Source organism: Beta vulgaris, chromosome 5 (genome assembly GCF_026745355.1).
Source record: "Beta vulgaris subsp. vulgaris cultivar EL10 chromosome 5, EL10.2, whole genome shotgun sequence".
Classification (NCBI taxonomy): domain Eukaryota; kingdom Viridiplantae; phylum Streptophyta; class Magnoliopsida; order Caryophyllales; family Amaranthaceae; genus Beta; species Beta vulgaris.
In genome coordinates this window covers 2,767,297-2,786,558 of record NC_079206.1, presented here as the reverse complement: position 1 = coordinate 2,786,558, position 19,262 = coordinate 2,767,297, and the positions used below count along the sequence as shown (strand labels likewise).

The 19,262-nt window shown below is 37.2% G+C and overlaps 2 protein-coding genes across 2 annotated transcripts; one reads left to right on the top strand and one right to left on the bottom strand.

Annotated features, from left to right (window-relative positions):
• Positions 1-4,132: 4,132 nt before the first annotated feature.
• On the bottom strand, positions 4,133-12,276 carry LOC104892194 (CMP-sialic acid transporter 1). Its single transcript, XM_010678042.4, has 8 exons — positions 11,853-12,276; positions 8,710-8,793; positions 8,390-8,604; positions 8,172-8,250; positions 7,633-7,802; positions 5,876-6,062; positions 5,613-5,690; positions 4,133-4,686 (listed from the first exon to the last, which is right to left on the bottom strand). The coding sequence occupies exons 1-8, from the start codon at positions 11,901-11,903 to the stop codon at positions 4,555-4,557; spliced, it is 996 nt and encodes a 331-aa protein (XP_010676344.1). The 5' UTR covers positions 11,904-12,276; the 3' UTR covers positions 4,133-4,554.
• A 2,580-nt stretch (positions 12,277-14,856) lies between these two features.
• Positions 14,857-19,025, top strand: LOC104892193 (serine/threonine/tyrosine-protein kinase HT1). The gene is made up of 3 exons (XM_010678041.4): positions 14,857-15,870; positions 17,031-17,486; positions 18,503-19,025. The coding sequence occupies exons 1-3, from the start codon at positions 15,286-15,288 to the stop codon at positions 18,764-18,766; spliced, it is 1,305 nt and encodes a 434-aa protein (XP_010676343.2). The 5' UTR covers positions 14,857-15,285; the 3' UTR covers positions 18,767-19,025.
• Positions 19,026-19,262: the final 237 nt, after the last annotated feature.

Here is a 19,262-nt window from a genome sequence, read left to right as displayed (position 1 = left end):
ATAGCCTTCAATTTTGACCGTTTTAGGGCTCCTCCGGGTCCGACCATATTTTTGATTGAAAACCTTACTATTGTGTGCGACACGACTACTAATGCTTCCCGTGAGCTTAGCACCATTTGAATTGCCTTAGAATGCTATCAAACCACCCATTTATGATTTTACGGTGCACCCACAGAATGGCCCCGAAACGATCGTAAGAGTTGTGCTTATGTCCGTTCAAAGTTGTGGAAATTGTTAATATACAATCCCATGTCCACTCAGGCATCCCATGGCATCCGGTGCACGGGTCCCGGGGACGTCTAAAACCGTGACTTATTATAGCCTTCAATTTTGACCGTTTTAGGGCTCCTTTGGGACCGGTCATATTTTTCGCCGAAAACCTCCTATGTGGTGCATCAAACCTTATAATGCATCCCGGGTGTTTCGCACCATCTGAATTGCCCCAGAATGCTCTCAAACCAGCAATATATGATTTTGTGTTGCACCCACTGAAGAGCCCTGAAACGATCATAAAAATTCTTATCCCCGTTCAAAGTAATGGAAGTCTGTATTATACCATCCCATGTCCCCTCTAGGCATCCCACGTCATTCGATGCACGGGTCCCGGGGATGTCTAAAACAGTGACTTATAGCCTTCATTTTTTACCGTTTTAGGGATCCTCTGGGACTAGTCATATTTTCTGCCAAAACCCTTCCAATGGGGTGCGGTACAACTTATAATGCGTCCCGCGAGCTTTGCAGCATCTGAATTGCCCCAAAATGCCACTAAAAGACCCATTTATTATTTTGTCGTGCAGCCTCAGAATGTCTTCGTAACAGTTGTAAAAGTTGTTGTTATGTCCGTTCAAAGCTGTGGGATCCATAATATACTATCCCATGTACCCTCGAGGCATCCCACGACATTCGGTGCATGGGTCCTGGGGACTCTAAAACCGTGATTTATAGCCTTCAATTTTGACTGTTTTAGGGCTCCTCCGATCCCGATCACATTTTTCGCCGAAAAACCTCCTATGTGGTGCGGCAAACCTTATAATGCATCCCGGGTGTTTCGCACCATCTAAATTGCCCCGAAATGCTATCACCCATTTATGATTTTGTGGTGCACCCACAGAATGGCCCCGAAATGGTTGTAAAAGTTGTTCTTATGCCTGTTTAAAGTCGTGAAAGTCCTTAATATACCATCTCATCTCCCCTCGAGGCATCCCACGACATTTGTTGCACGGGTCCCGATGACGTCTAAAACTGTGACTTATAATGACCTTCTGGGTTGCCCGATGACGTCTAGAACCAGTGACTTATATAACCTTCAATTTTGACCGTTTTAGGGCTCCTCCTGGTCTGATCATTTTTTCGCTGAAAACCTTCCAAGTTCCAATGGGGTACGCATGACTTATAATGCAGCCCGGGTGGTTGGCACTATCTGAGTTGCCCTAGAATGTTATCAAACCACCTATTTATGATTTTTTGGTGCATCCACAGAATGGCCCCGAAACGGTAGTCAAAGTTGTTCTTATTCGCGTTCAAAGTCGTGGAAGTCCTTAATATACAATCCCATGCCCCCTCTAGGCATCCCATGGCATTTGGTGCACGGATCCGGGGGACATCTAAAACCGTGACTTATAGCCTTTAATTTTGACCGTTTTAGGGTTCCTTTGGGCCCGATCATATTATTTGCCGAAAACCTCCTTATCGGGTGCAACACCACTTCTAATGCATCACGGGTGCTTTGCAACATATGAATTTCCCCAAAATGCCATCAAATCACCTATTTATGATTTTGGAGTACAACTACGGAATGGCCTCGAAACGGTCATAAAAGTTTTTCTCATCCCCGTTCAAGGTCGTGGAAGTTCTTAATATACCATCACATGTCCCATAAAGGCATTGCACGACATTCGGTGCACGGATCCCTAGGACGTCTAAAACAGTGACTTATAGCCTTCAATTTTGATTGTTTTAGGGCTCCTCCAGACCCGGTCATATTTTTCGCTGAAAGCCTTTTTATGGGGTGCGCCACGACTTATAATGAATCACGGGTGCTTGGCACCATCTGAATTGCCCGAGAATGCTATCAAACCACCGATTTATGATTTTGTGGTGCAACCACGGAATGGCTCTGAAACGGTCGTAAAAGTTGTTCTTATTCCCTTTCAAAGTCGTGGAAGTCCTTAATACACAATCCCATGTCCCCTCTAGGCATCCCATGACATTTGGTGCACGGGTCTCGAGGACATCTAAAACCGTGACTTATAGCATTCAAATTTGACCGTTTTAGGCCTCATTCGAGACTAGTCATATTTTTCGCCGAAAACCTTCATATGAGGTGCGACACGACTTATAATGCATCCCGGGTGCTATGCAGCATCTGAATTGCCCCAGAATGCTATCAAACCACCCATTTATGTTTTTTGGGTGCAACCACGGAATGGCCCCGAAACGATCGTAAAAGTTGTTTTTTATTCTCGTTCAAAGTCGTGGAAGTCCTTTATATACCATCCCATGTCCCCTAGAGGCATCCCACAAAATTTCTTGCCCGGGTCCCTAGGACGTCTAAAACCGTGATTTACAGCCTTCAGTTTTGACCGTTTTAAGGGTTGTCCGGGTCCGGTCATACTTTTCACTGAAAACCTTCTTATGGGGTGCGACATGACTTATAATGAATCGCGGGTGTTTGGCACCATCTGAATTTCCCCAAAATGTTATCAAACCACTCATTTATGATTTTGTGGTGCACACACGGAATGTCCACGAAAAGGTCGTAAAAGTATTTTTTATTCCCGTTCAAAGTCGTGCAAGTCCTTAATACACAATCCCATGTCCTCTCCAGGAATCCCATGGCATTTGGTGCACGAGTCTCGAAGACATCTAAAACCGTGACTTATAGCCTTCAATTTTGACCGTTTCAGGCCTCATTAGGGACCAGTCATATTTTTCGTCGAAAACCTTCCTATTGGGTGCGACATGACTTATAATGCATCCCACGTGCTTTGCAGCATCTGAATTGCCCCACAATGCCATCAAACCACCAATTTATGATTTTAGGGTGTAGCCACGGAATGTCCCCGTAACGGTCGTAAAGGTCGTTCTTATGCCCGTTCAAAATCGTCGAAGTCCTTAATATACCATCTCATGTCCCCTCGAGGCATCCCACGACATTCGATGCATGGGTCCAGAGGACGTCTAAAACGGTGACTTATAGCCTTCGATTTTGGCTGTTTTAGGGCTCCTCCGGACCCTGTCATATTTTTCGCTTAAAACCTTCCTATGGGGTGCGGTACGACTTATAATGTACCTCGAGTGCTTTGCAGCATCTGAATTGCCTCAAAATGCCACCAAACGACCCTTTTATTATCTTGTCGTTCGGCCACGAAATGACCCCGAAACAGTCGTAAAAGTTGTTGTTATGTTCGTTCAATGCCGTGGAAGTCCTTAATATACCATCCCATGTCCCCTCGAGGCATCCCACGAAATTCGGTGCACGGGTCTCGGGGATGTCTAAAACCGTGACTTATAGCGTTCAATTTTGATCGTTTTGGGGCTCCTCCAAGCCCGGTCATATTTTTCGTCGAAAACATTCATATGGGGTGCGGCACGACTTATAATGCATCACTGGTTCTTTGCAGCATCTGAATTGCTCAGAATGTCATCAAACTACCCATTTATGATTTTGGGGTGCAGCCATGAAATTGCTCCGAAACAGTCTAAAAGTTGTTCTTATGCCCGTTCAAAATCGTGGAAGTCCTTAATATATCATCACATGTCCGCATGAGGCATCAACGACATTCGGTGCACGGGTCCTGAGTACGTCTAAAATCGTAACTCATGAGCTACTTCTCGAACCATGAAAAGCGGTAACAAACCGACTAGGGCCAAGATTTTTCAGGTTGTAAACCAGCCCGCCCAAACCCTAATTTCACGATCCAATCCTGAGTCGTGAAATCTTAGCCCGGCGTGCTAGAGCCCACAGACCAGCCCGCACCAATGGCCATCTCTACCCAAGCATCGATTCGTTCCAATTTGCAAGCCATCCTCTAATAGCCAGCGTGAAAATATTTTGAATTTACCGGACTGGTAGCTATTTGCAGGAAGAAAGAAAGTGGGCAACAGAATAGTAAAATACTTGCATATAGTAAATCTAAAGGCTACAGAATAGGATCAACTTCTAACCATAGAAAATCTACAATTGGAGATTAGCAAGCTTACATATTTCGTAAATTTTACTTACATTTCAGTAAGGAATAATTGCATTCCAAAGAATAATTAAAAGGCATATTCAGTTTTCTATAGGATGAATTACATATTCGCTTGGCCTCGTAACCAGAGATGAAATCCTGCCCAATGCTACCAAGAATATTAATCAGCTCATTCTCCTACAGAACCCTTATGCAGGCACCACCACCAATTCCCAGAATAACCAGAAAATTAGCACCTCAGAGAGCATAGAACCGGAATAATCAGGAGATCAGCCACTTTTTTTCTTCTTTAGACTCAAACAATGATTCAGAGTGCTGAGGAAGATAAGCATATTCTTTCAAGGAAAAACGGGGTCAGGGATTACTCCTTTTCTATAGTAACTTCTTTCAGATTCTCCTGCTCAGGTTTCGGCAGAACAGGATCCACAAGCACATTTGGAGGAGCGAAATACATGTGCACTGACATCATGCATATAATGATACCCAAGAAAAGCTGCAAAAATGCAAGGGGGAAAAAGGTTGTCACCAAGTCTTTGAACAGAAAAAGAGCCGACTAGAAGTTTCTAGAAGAAATAGGCTGAATGGAGAACTTGTTCTTCACCAAACATAGAGAGGGAGTTGGCGTAGGGCAAGTACAAATCCAATTTACCATAATATCCCCTCTTCATGAATACAATAAAGAACAATTCACCAAACAACCAGACTCTTTAGAACTTCTGCCTTCAAGCTAGAATAAATGTCACCTTTTACAATAATATAAACAGTGATCCAGAAGTTCACAAAGTGCAAGCACTATTAAATACTCTCATCGTCTGTAAACAACAGCATATAAGATTTTCACATGTTCAAAGAAAGTGACCATATTTTCTCAAACATTAGTTAAATCATGATTGAGTTTTCTAAGATATTCTCACCTAGAATGAGTGACAGAAGGGAGGAAATCAAAACAACTATAAGAAGAGTTTGATAAATTCGTAATAGGATATAGATATATGGATTTGGCAATGTTAGTTTTACTATTTTTCAAGTATTCCTTTTCCTCTAACAGATTAATGGAATTGCCGAGCTGAAATTTTTGGTTTTGATGTACTGAGCAATGGAATTGTGATTGCATGGCAGAGATAAATATATCAAGTATTTAGTACCGCGAAAGACAAGGGAATACAGAATTCAGAGATCTGATGCAAGTTCTACTCCCCACTGTATGGAAAGTCGCTGACCATGGGATCCATATGAGGAATATATGCACTTATGCTGTTATGCAACCAGAATGTCAAATCCTCCCCCACCCCTCCCTTTTTGTGACCCAAATGCAGAGGATGTGGGGAAAGGGGGTTCAAGATAACATAGAAGAATATAGATTTGGAAGAATAAGAACTTGTAGTATTGTGTATGCACACTTATTGCACAGAGACAAACCTGTAAAGTTGGCTTAAATTCAAACAGGTAAACAGACAAGATCATCGTCAGCAGCATTGCCATTGAAGTGGAATAAACCTGAAATTTTCATTCATTTTCATAAGACAGAAGATGTACCTGTGTTATACTATTACTAAAGAATTGCAACTTAGCAAGCTATTATTTCAATCACATGCATTTGTTAAGAGAAACTAGAATGATACAGCCTATCTTACATCGAACTCTCGAATCAAATATTAGCTGTTGTAAGATGATACATTTACCTTCACGATGTTATCTGCATATTTCATTATCCATGAAACCAGCAGCCCTGAAGATCCTAAATTCAGAACCACCATCCAGGTTGCCATACTATATCCATCAAAAAGGCGTTGCCACCATGGTCCCTTTTCGAAACCACTTGTGAAATCATCTAAAACTAAGCGTGCCATGTTGAAGATTGCGCCAAATCTGGGGAAAGAAAAGGAAAAATAATTGACTGAATTACTGCCCTGACATCTAATGAAGTTCGAATGAGGACTTCTATATGCAATACCGTCTCCAAACAACAGATGTAACCTTGTTCATGTACAGAGAGCACCAAAAAAGGATGAAAGAAAAATAAAGAAGTAAAATGCTACACAAATGACTGAGGAAGCAAAAATAAAAGTGGTCTTGTTAAATTTTGAATACAAATTTGGCATTGATTTGAGAGAGAAAGAAGATAAGAGAAAGTGTTGAATGAAGAACAAGAAGGGTTCATGTGGAGAGAGAAGAAAATTTTACTAGAGCAATACCAAAATAGAATAAGTTAATCAAAACTTGCAAGCTTGCTCCTCCAAGTATTGGAATTCATCCATGAAATCACCAAATCAATGAAGAGGTAACCACTGTAATAGAATTTAAAGGCTACCATTTCCTGTGTTCTTTTTCTTTTCTAATGGGGGGGGGGGGTGTGGAAATGAAAGTGTGCAAATAACTAACATGATGGAATGAAGCTTATAGATTGTCATCAGAAATCAAGAATGAAATTGAAGACCTTTGAAAATATTGTCATATTTAGTAAGATCGAAAGTATGCAGCACAAAGTACAGAGCACAGATAAGTCGTATTGATTATAGCTAGTACTTATTTGCCTTTCCTCCCTCTTGTCTTACTCTCAACCTAGAGAAACGCAACTTACCTTGTCTCTTGTATTGCACATACTCCTAAGCTAGAAGAACATTACAAACAGATATATCGTCCATAACTTATTATAAATTTATAATTATGAGTATCTGGACAAACACCAGGAGTAACATAAAGCCCTCTGGCTGAGGATAGGCTGGAGAAACATCATTACACTAAAAGAGGCAGCAGCAATTCATGATAAAAATAAAAATTCTTCTACATGTCACTAGAACAACCATGTTCAAGCATAAGCTGGGAGCAAGAAGCAAGCAAGCTTTGGGGGGTGTACGAATATCAATATAATAGCCCTAGTGGTTTGTAGGCAGGGATGGCAATAGATCTTGGACCCGCTCCAGATTCGTGGATCCAGAATTGTTTTATAGATCTGGATCTCTGAAATTTTGGATCCAACGGATCAGGGGTATGGCGGGTTGGATCTGAATCTCAAAATAAGATCCTAATCCGGTCCAGATCCAACCCATGGATCCGTTTTATATTGTGAAATATATCAACATATGTATAATAAAGAGAGAATATATTTTTATGATAATTAAGATAGTCTCAAGAACATTATTTTGTTGTAAAATGTAAAATGAACTAAGCGATTTTCAAGTAAAACAGGATTTATGTGGATCTAGATCCAGATTCGTGGATCAGCAGATCCAGATCTGCTGACTTTTTTGGATCCAGCGGATCCAAGTCGGATCTAGCTCCATGTATAAAAATGCGGATCTGGATCGACTAGGATCTACCCGTTGCCATCCCTATGTAGGCAAACACTTTAGTTATGTTACAATGACTCAGATGCATGATACCATGCAAGTACCTCAAATGCAAGTTTAAGCATACAACTCTAGATAGAGATACCTACGTATAAAGTTGTACATTCTGCCAGTACAGGCTGTCATTGTTCTTCTTCATAAGGAACTCAGTGTAGACACCAGCTAATGCTGAAAGGCAAGCTGACAAGATGCCCAACATATACCCCTGGATTGGTGCTGAGAGAAGTGAGTCACAGGACGACTCTCCGCAGCCTTTGACCTATAGTGAGAGAAAGTACAAAATTAATTATCCATCAGAGTAAACTTTATTGACAAGTCACAAGTAAATTTCCTCAGATCTTCAACAGCGTGTCCTTTTGTCACATTCCATGCTCTGCCCTCTTCCTTTGTTGTTTTTATAATTTTTTTGTTGGGAGTAAATAAGGGTTTCAGAATGAATGTTGCATTGTCGTTACGATTCTCTAAATATAGAAGACCAAAAGCATTTTTCTTCCAGTTTACCAAATCAATACACCATTCTGTCTTTGGTACTTTTTACTTAATTTATATCAGCATGCGCCTTCAATCCGTCATGAAATAAATTTAGAACTCTACTTAAATAAAAAAAGGCATACAGGCTGTAGTTCACCTGGCTTGTGGTTGTCCCAACAGCCAACAGAATAACAGCCAACCATTGCAAGTTCGATAACTTTTTCTTTAAAAATAACCTGCGTAACAAGAAATTTTCAGAGGTACAATCCCAATTAATAAATACAAGAGCCAGTTACAAATAATTAATTACACATCCAGTTATCCTATACCATTAGAAGATGTAAATTAAAGTAGTCCTAGAAAGACTGGAAGCACCTGAACAATATTGCAGTGGTAACAATTTTGAGATTGCCCATGATCTGGTAAGTAGATGTATCCACGTAAGTGAGAGTGGCGAACTGAACGTTGTTGTGAATTAGATATATAACTGATGGAATTGGAAACAGTCGCACAGTTTTCCAATCAGTTGTCATCCTTACAGAAGATGAAGTCTGGACCTCCCTCCAAAGAAGTATGCTAGAAACCACCAACTACAATTACAAACACAGAAAATACAGAAGTAAGTAGGAAGTAAAGTTGAGCTTGAGATTCAAGTTTCCAAGCTATATAAGAGAAGAGAATAGAGCGGGAAGTACCTTGAACACCTCGGCAAGAAATGGAACAGTTGCATAATCATACTTGTAACCACCATTACTCTGTGATAAAGTAGTTAAAATGCCCTGCAACACACAAAGTAGAGGCCTAATGAAATTGGTACTTGCTCATTTGTGATATACATATTTCAAAAAAATAAAATCTAGTTCTTAATTAAGATAAATGTCAAAGGCAAAGATGATTAGCTTGGCACTAAGGCTAAGAATTCTGATAAGCTTGAACTTAACATTCCAAAGATTGACTTATTCCACCTCTTGGCCAAATAGGCAGCTGAACAAGCTCCCTCCTCTACCAACGGTGTGGGATACCAGAGCTGTCATGGGTTTCCCAGTGGCCAACTCTAACGGGCAGAATTTTAAAAGAGGTACAAAGAAACCAAAAGGGGTTAGCAGCAAGCCAGCAACCATTGAATAAGTTCAGGTTAGAGGCGAGTTTACTTCAAATGTATCTGTTCGCACCATTTCTATAACTTGCTTGAGTGGGACAGTATCCTAGTATGAAAGGTCTTTACTCCTAAAGTAACTTGGACCTATATTACTTGGCTTACAGTGTATGGCCCTCTTCTTCATGAACTTGAACTGAATAAGCATATGAAATCACTTTTCCACAAAATATGGGCCATTTTTTTCTGGGGTAGGGGGGGGGGGGTTAAGGGATGAGCATTCCAATCCTATTTACAAACTTTTGACTGCAAATTTGCTGATGCTCAACCAGAAGAAACAACCATAAAATAAAAGTATATATCTCTAGAATAATAATCTTTAATAGTGCATGAACTACTTGTATGCCATACCGATAAACACCAAAGAATGCGAACCCTTGGGTCAATAGAAAACTCAAAGCAAAAGATTTTACTTAAGATATAATATCAAAAGCAATGCCTAATAGAAACATGACATATAGAAGGAACTTTTGTGGATTCTGTTACTCGTTTTGCTCTACACAATCCTGCATTGCCTTATAGGTGAACAACAATGAAGTGACAATTACAGCACTATAACAATAATTCTACATATCCTTGCTTCTAATCTGCATGGCACCTCAGTTGCTGCTGTCATCATCTTTATTCTCGCTTCTCATGACTAAAATCTAGTCATAACGCATATAATTTGGTGCGGCAGGGTAATAAAAATCATTTTGTATAGATAAGAAAAAGGTTGTGAAATCTGCAAATTAGGCTTAAGCACATGAATAGAATCTAGATAGAGCAAAAAGTTTCCTGCAATAAACAGGATCTATTAAGAATGTATTACTGCCCCAAGGACAGTACCCTCCAATTTCTATCAAGAAACTTTGACACCAGAGGAAGCGTCTGACAAGCATAAATAACAACATCCTATATTGGCTTCATTTAGAGCTTTTACAGTTTTATATGGTGTCATCTATAATCAAGAAAATATAGACTTGCGGAACCCTTAACAGCCTTCTTGGATCTGATCTGTACTTTCCCCCTCCATTTTCTTTCCCAGAAATTTCTAGATGTATTCTTAAGAGCTCTTCAAAACATCATTTGTGGCCTTTGCTTGGGCAACCAATTCTATCCCTATTCCAATATGCTCTCATTGAAGATTCAGATACTCCATTAGACTTCCCTTCAAAAGGCTCAACACTATAATTTATGTCGGGAATTAAAGATAATTTTGACGACAACAAACCATGTACATACATTTATAAGAGCTCGTGTCTCTTTACATATAGTCTTCACCGTCATTGGAGCTATTGTGTCTGACTACATGATCCCAAGTTCACCCCAGCAACATTCTCAAGATGGAACCAGTTGAAATCTAGAGAAAAACAACTCAATGAAACGACAAATAGAGATTTTTCGCTTCTTTTCATATCAAGTCTTATACATGACCTCCTTATCTCTAGACATCTTAGACACTCCTGAATGTAGAACAGAGTTAAAAGTGGATTCACTACTCCATCTAATACCCGAAAAATTCTGGGAATGAGAACAATTTATAAAAATGCATTTCAGCTCACACTATATCTTCATAACTACAGGAAATAGCAGTGAGCAACTGCTTCTAAGTTTATTCCACCATTAAAGTACAATATATGGTTATAAGAAAAGGAAAAAGTGCAGAAAGCTTCTTCAGTAATTCCCCACATCTTCTAGCCGTTGAGAAATCAAGAAATATTAACTTTCCCCGGAAAAATTACTCAATCTGTCCGAAGATAAGTCACATTGTCACAACTCCCTACAACAAAGGATATGAAAAAGATCCTTTGTAGTAGTTGGTCCCACACTCTCCCCAAATCCATCAAAGTAGAAGCATCCTAGAAAATCGAATCATAAACCATTACTTAATTTCTTAAAGACGAGAACGTTATAGTTACATCCCTCTAACTGCTTTATAAAACCCCACATGACAAAGTTCTTCCACATTACAGCAACATAAGGGGTTCTTATTGGCCTTACAAAGATGCCTTCACTACCTCTATTCCTCTAGCTGCTTTAGGATAAGCCTTCATACACTTCGACACCATCTATATGCACTAGGTCTAAAATTAAGCAAAGGATTGCAGAATCGAGAAGATTTTAAGGTATCAATTAGAAAAAAAAAAAAAGGCAATTGCAGGGAGATATACTAGTCCATTAATTTGATTCTTTCAACAACTACATCCTGCCAAACAAACACCCAACTATTCTATATTGTTACTTGCTTAGTTACATGGACTCTTCAATTTAGATCAAGTACCCGTGTCAGATCCTTGACACTCTAGACACGGGCACTTGGACATTTTCGGCCAAAATCATTGAAAATTTACATAGAATAGCCGAATCAGACACTTGGACATGTACCCGTGTCAGACATGGGTATACGAGTCCATGTAACATATGTTACTTGTTTGTTGGAAAGTTTACTAATAATCAGAGTAAATTGCATGCCAAAGATCCTAATTTTAGATTAAATATAACTCTATCACATTAATCAAACAAGCATTTTACAAGTAACTGCTAAATACCCAAACATACAAATGTTAAACAACTATTGCAAAAATCAATGGAGTACCCACTAAAAATATAAGATAAAAGTGCACAAATAACATGAAATTACAAAATCATATCAATCTGAAAAGAAAAAAAAAAAAGATTGAGGGTATGATTGAACTATACCTGAGAACTAGTAAGGATGGTTAGAAGAGCAGCTACGAAGTACCACTGCATTTAGATCTTCCTTCTTATTTTCCCAAACACTTCTTCTTCTTAATTAAAACTCTATTTTTGGATTGAAGAAATGAAACTATGGTTTCTGAAATTGGACAAAACAAGAGATATTGTCGTGGATCTTTCTAGAAAAATGCTATTATTGTGTCAAGAAAATTTCAAGCTCGGAAAATTGAACGGATTTTGGTATCGGAATTATAATGATTGATGGGTCAGTATTTTAGAAATAGTAGGGAATTGCGAAGTGTAACTGTGTAAGAGTGAAGCAGCTGTGAATGTGAAATGTGATGTGAAGAAAGAAAGAGGGGGAGCGAGAGATCGTTATGCTTTTAATTTCTCCCTCTCGAACCAATATTTTTGACACAAGTTTTTAATTGGAATCGTAATGTAAGTACTTTATCGGTTTATTTTTACTTGTAATATAGCGAGAGTTAAGAAGAATAATATAAATTAAAAGGATGACAAATATAAAGAGACACAAATGAAGAAATCATCGGACTCAGAACATTATATATTTATCATCTAATAGGCAAATTTGAAGATTAGAACACGATTATAGACAATTCCTTGGTTCGGAAAAAGATCCAATGGGATGCATCATAAGGATATGGGAGACTATTTGAAATCATATCTATGCCTAAGAATGGGCATATGATAAGCCGATAAGGCTTCATAACTATTTTTGAGGTGAAAATTATCAAAAAAAAAAAAACTATTTTTGAGGGGAAGGAAAAGATGCGAAATTGCAATTTTAAGGGAACATAAAGGGTTTCAACCACCGGTGAGTTAACCCAAGGCTCTCAGAGGCTCTCGGGCTAGCCCTTAAAAAAGTAATTGTCGGGCATAAAAAAAGTTCCAAAAATAGAAAAATATGAAGTTGTATACATGTTTTCGGACATTTCCTTTGCCGGGAATTTGGAGAGCATTTTAAATCAAACCTATGCTCAAGAACGGGAATTTGGTGGCCTTCGGAATCACCAAAAAATAATATGGTGATCTTTGGAACTATTTTGAGGTTGAATTAATTAGTAAGATGTACTTCAATAAGTTGTAGAAGGTATTTAAGGAAATGTAAAGGGTCACAACAACTCAAGAGTTATCCCAAGTCATCATCTCGCACTTCGAAATGTCTCAAACAAAAACTTTCACACGATTCGAAGAAGTCATAAATAGCTCAAAATAATTAAATTTAAAGGTAATACATGCTTTCAAACATGCATGTGATCTGGAAAAAAACCTATTAGTGGGATGCATCCTACAGACATGAGAGGTCATGGTGATGTATAGGGTCACAACAACCCAGGAGACATCTCAAGTATCATCGGACACTTACGGAAAGTGTTAGACAACAAAAAACACGTCAGATTCTGGAAAGTTCAAAAATAGCTCATAATAATCAAATCTGAAGAATATATACAGGCTTTATAACATTCTCATGATTTGAAAAATAGGCTCCGTGGTATTCATTTGACAGACATGGGAGACCATTTGATATTTCATACATGCCTAAGAATGAGAATATGGTGACTCTTTCAGCTACTTCGAGGTTGAAATAAAAAGATACAAAATAAATTATTCAAGACATTTTAAGATGTATAGGTCACAACATTCTAGGAGCCATCTCAAGTCATCACCGGGCACGTAAGAAGGTCTCAAACAATAATTTTAGGCAAGTCCAAAAAAAATCCAAAAAGGGCACTAAAAAGCCAAAATTTCAAAGTTATAATACATGCTTTCGAAATTCACAAGATTGAAGAAATTGACCCCATGGGAGTTGGGACTTATTCTCTTGACATGGAAACCCATTTGTAATCATATTTATACCTAAGAACATGCATATGATAGCATATGATACATGTGCGTTGAAGGGAAAAGATGCAAAATGAGTTATAGATTGTGTTTTAAAGAAGTGTAGAGGGTCTCAACCACCCACGAGTCATATACTAAGACCCTCGAAGAGTCCCAGACAAATAAAAGAAAAGTAGATCCAAAAATTCCATTACTACCTCTAAAATAGCCAAATTTGAAGGTTATACACGTTTTTTTGACTTCGGGGGACTCAGATAACAAAATCCATGTGATGAATCTTAGGTCATGAGAGGTTATTTGAAAGTATTCTAGGATCATAGAGTGGTGACGAGATGCCTTTAGAGGTGGTAAAAGAGGGCAATTACAAGCTAATGCAATATATAAAAACGAGTTATAAATCACGAGTGGGAAAAAGGTTAAGGGATTCAGTTGAAATGCACATAATTGATCCGGAGACAGAAAGGATATGGACGACACACCCTTTTAGGACCTTCCAATGACTCGAGAAAAACCTCAAGCGATACATCATGAGATAATAGGACAACATTTGAAAATATATCCTTGGCTAAGTGGGGGCTTTTATGAAAAAAAAAGGATTGTTGGGCATGTTCATGTGTCAATGAAAAAGATTTTTTCTAAACTAGAAACATGCATGATTTAGTTATTACTATTACATAAGTTTGATTACCTACTCCTCAATATTGAATTGGTTTTAAGATAAAACGGTAAAACCTTATCAAATTGTATCTTATCAACCTCTCCTATTAACACGAGTTCGACAAAATAATACTATTGCGAAATTTACACAAACCTAACTTTGTCAGAAAAATTAGATACAAAACTGACGTATACATAACACCATCAAATTTTATCAAAAACCAAACTCATAACACCCTTTTTGCAAAGTAATTATCTCTTATAGTCATCACACTAATACCTAGTCAACATAGAACATGACACTTTCAATCTTTAATTCATAAGTACTAGCTTTCACCCAAAATCTTCACTAGATGCTTAATCAGTCAATCTAATACCAACTTTGTGTTATGAATTATGATGGATGATAGATAAGCAACATCATGCATGTACACTTTTTTTTTTTCCTACCATGCTCACTTCACATTTTAGTGGGGCAAAAGCCAAAAAGAAAAGCTTCTCACTTTTTTATGCTCACTCTTTTCCTCTTCTCTCATTTTGCAAACCTAGCAATCACGAGACACTCCTGAAATTTCTCCTTTGAATTCATCCTTTTTCTCCTTTGCCTAATCTACTTCACTTGGCTTACATAACCGTGAAAATCTCTACTACTTCATTTTTCTTTCTTCAATTTTTCTCTCATTTTTTGAAATTAAAGAACACACAATTTAATCAATACCTTTCATTTTTTTTTTCTCTAGTAATCTTTCTAACTTTTCCCCTGTTTTTAATTTTTCCTCTGCTTTTTTATCCATTTATTACTCTGTTTTTTTTTTCTTTCCTCTGTTTTTTTTCTTCAAATAATGATGATCCCATATTATGGAATTACTCATTGGGTATTTCTATCTCGTATAAATCCTTAACAATTCCATTTTTCATGCCACAAATCATAACAAAAAATTCAAAAAACCATGCATCTCAATCAGTTCATGAAGTTCTTAAAATCAATCCAAACATACAGAAGAAAAACCCTCTAATAATTTTCTATAACACTAGAATATTATTCTTGCAATCATCAAAAAAAATGGAAACTTCATGCTTTTTTACATCTTTAAGCTGCTTAAACCTTAGAAGAAGAAGAAGGAAATCATTGGCAATTCGATCAATGTCGAAACCACCAAGAAGAAACTGGGATTTAGATTCAGAAAGCACGGAACGAAAGCGATTCGATAGCTTAGAATCATGGTCTATGATATTGGATTCAGAGAACGTTGATACATGGGAATCAAACAAAGAAGAAAAAGAAGAATGGACAGCTGATCTTTCACAGTTATTTATAGGGAATAAATTTGCTTCAGGAGCTCATAGTAGGATTTATAGAGGGATTTATAAACAGAGAGCTGTTGCTGTAAAAATGGTCAGAATTCCTACACATAAAGAGGAAGCAAGAGCTAAGCTTGAACAACAGTTTACTTCTGAAGTTGCCTTGCTTTCCCGCCTTTATCACCCCAATATAGTCCAGGTATCTTATTTTATAATAATCATACTAGCCGTATATGCATGCGATGCATGCGTTAATTTTAAGATAGTGTCTTATATCCATTTAAAATGTATAGTTGAAATGGAAAAGGATTCTTAAATTGTTTTGTAATGTTTTTTATTCCATTAGATCGTTAAGGATAATTTAGTATTTTTTAATCATAGTTATGAATAAAGAATGTGAGTGGAAAAATTAATTAAACTAGGAAAATCTTTCTCTGCATGATTGGACCACGGTCCATTATAGTTTGGGTTATTTGGGTCCAATTTGGATCTGGTTCGAGTATCTCGTAATTTTAAGTCGAGTTATCAGGTTGTGTCATATTTTGTCACTGTTAAATAGTGTAACCGAAAGAAAATTCGATGCAGTATATGATCTACATAAGTAGATAGTACATAGACAAAATACTTAGTTAAGAGGAGATGTGTAGTATATCATTAATTTATCGAATATCAACCATATTTTGGCTCAATTAAAAAGTTTTTTCAAACACAATTAATCTTTTGTTGTTATTTATTTCCCTTTTTAGAAACAAAACTTGTGGTATTTTATTTTCATGTCAATGATATAAAAAATTATGAGGTGGTCATACTAAAGATGATAATAAAACTTTTAATGGTATAATATCGGAAATTTAAAAAGTAGGTCTAGGTTCATTTTTAAGCATTATCTTTTTATGAACATTTTTAATATGACCACCTTGAAGTTATCCCCATAATATATATATATACCTTGAACCCTTAAATGATATATTTTCAAATAACTTAATTATGTTTTATTTTGCTTTATATTTTATCATAAAAAATGTCACCAAGGATGTCTTGGCCTAGTAGTTAAGATTGAGGTGTTGTGAATGATAAGTCACAGGTTCGAATCCCCCCACCCCTTTGAAAATGGGAGGTAATAGCAACCAAAGTTCATGTGAACTTCACAAAAAAAAAATCTCAAAAACACTAATAGACATTGTCTGTGGATGTCAACTAACTTAGTTGGTTAAAATCTTGAGAGGTGGTGTCTCAAATCTAAGATTGAATCTCGTCTACATCATTTTCCCTTGATATTGTCTATTTGAAGTTATCAACTTATCAAAATCAACTAGTGATAACAAAATACCCTAACATTTATGGTGTGGATTATTGCAGTTTATAGCAGCCTGTAAGAAACCACCAGTGTACTGCATAATCACAGAATACATGTCTCAAGGAACACTGAGGATGTACCTAAACAAGAAGGAGCCATACTCTCTCTCAACTGAAACAATTCTCCGATTAGCCCTCGACATTTCGAGAGGAATGGAGTATCTTCATTCACAAGGGGTGATTCACAGAGATCTCAAATCAAATAACTTGCTACTCAACGACGAAATGAGAGTTAAGGTTGCAGATTTTGGTACGTCGTGTTTGGAAACTCAGTGCCAAGAAACCAAAGGAAATATGGGAACATATCGTTGGATGGCTCCTGAGATGATTAAAGAAAAGCCTTACACAAGAAAAGTTGATGTGTATAGTTTTGGGATCGTTCTTTGGGAGCTTACTACTGCATTGCTTCCTTTCCAGGGTATGACTCCTGTACAAGCTGCCTTTGCTGTTGCTGAGAAGGTTAGTAGTAATGCTGCTTCTTTCGTCTTTTATTAGTTGCAACACTTTGTATTGTCACGATGCCTAATGCATCTTTTATTACGTGAAAAGAATTTCATTTTTGCGGGGGTATATCAGGGTAATAGGGCATTTTGTGGGGATATATCTCACTAAATTTTTTTTTGTCGGGATATACCAATTTATATTTAAGTTTGTAGAAATGCTGCTTCTTTCGTCTTTTATTAGTTGTAACAGTTTGTGTTGTCACGATGCCTAATGCATCTTTTATTACGTGAAAAGAATTTCATTTTTGCGGGGATATATCAGGGTAATAGGGTATTTTATGGGATATATCTCACTATTTTTTTTTTGTCGGGATATACCAATTTAAATTTAAGTTTTGTTAAAAGGTACCAAAACACTATCTTCGGCGAGAAAGTCAAATTTCCAGCTCTTGACTTGCTTAATTACTCTTTCTATAGTGTGTGACATTCAATTGTTTCTATTACATTCATTTTCCTCCAACTTCCTCACTGTCACTTTGTAGCTTACTCGCGAGTTCCTACCAAGTCAAAGGCCGAAAATTTGACTTTTTTGCTGAAAATAATGTTTTTGGTACCTTTTAACAAAACTTAAATTTAAGTTGGTATATCTTCCACAAAAAAAATTAGTGACGTATATTCCTACAAAATGTCCTGTTACCCTGGTATATCCCGCAAAAAAACTTTAAATTTAATACGCTAAGTATATATATTGAAACTAAATAACTAATCTTACACTATCATGTAGGATGATATTTTCTCAATATAACATTGGTTAAAAAAGAAGTATGATGTTGAAAAAAGAAGTGTTATAAATTATAGAAGACGAATTTAATTTTTGATGATCTCTATTAAAGTAACATTATATGTAAAGGGTAGAATGATCTTTTACTAGTCATAGGTCTGTAATGTAAACATTGTATATATTGAATGCCGGGGTAGAATGGTCTCCACACTTGTACAATCTCAAACTAAATTTATGCGTTTGTATCGCAGAATGCTCGGCCACCCTTACCAGCAAGTTGCCAACCAGCATTGGCTCATCTAATCAAGAGATGTTGGGCAGCAAACCCAAACAAAAGGCCTGATTTTAGCTACATTGTTTCTGCTCTTGAAGAATATGACGAGTGTGTAAAAGAAGGCCTTCCACTTACATCACACCGAGGCCAATTAGTAAGGCGTAATGCAAATGCAATGGTTCATCGTTTCAAAGGCTGCATTTCCTTCAATTCCTCCTCCTCTATACCTGTACATGTATGACCTTCAAACTCTACCATCTACGTAGGAGGAGGTAGAGGTATTACCAGAACACGTAAACACTTAACATTTTTAGAGATATATAAAGATTAAAGGACTAAAAAGGGGTTAGAAATTTCAATTGCGCTTATATTCATCATCATATCTTGATTAATTAATGTTGATTATTTTGAATTTACTAAAGTTTATGACGGATCCCCTCTTCTTCTTTGCCTTGCCTAATTTAATTGGGGTTACTCCATGTCAAATTTATAGGGGTTGATTATGTGTACATATGCATCTATTGCTCCTTCAATGTATTCTGATAGGGTTATATCTTTGAATCTCGCTCTTACAATGATGATTGTATCCCGTTTTATTGTTCTTTTAAGCTAATTAATATAACTCAATCAATTATAGCTAGTTACGTAGAATTCCACATTTATACTAATACTACCCAAGGGCCAAGGTTGCTTGGTCTATTGGTAGGATTCACACGTTGTGACTATGATATCTTAAG

Coding starts and splice junctions, on each gene's coding strand:
- LOC104892194 (XM_010678042.4), bottom strand. CDS start 11,903: ATGCAGTGGTACTTCGTAGCTGCTCTTCTAACCATCCTTACTAGTTCT. Junction 7,803..8,171: donor TTGGGACAACCACAAGCCAG/GTGAACTACAGC, acceptor CTCTCACTATAG/GTCAAAGGCTGCGGAGAGTC. Junction 5,691..5,875: donor ATGCAGATAACATCGTGAAG/GTAAATGTATCA, acceptor TGAAAATTTCAG/GTTTATTCCACTTCAATGGC.
- LOC104892193 (XM_010678041.4), top strand. CDS start 15,286: ATGCCACAAATCATAACAAAAAATTCAAAAAACCATGCATCTCAATCA. Junction 15,871..17,030: donor ATCACCCCAATATAGTCCAG/GTATCTTATTTT, acceptor GGATTATTGCAG/TTTATAGCAGCCTGTAAGAA. Junction 17,487..18,502: donor CCTTTGCTGTTGCTGAGAAG/GTTAGTAGTAAT, acceptor TTTGTATCGCAG/AATGCTCGGCCACCCTTACC.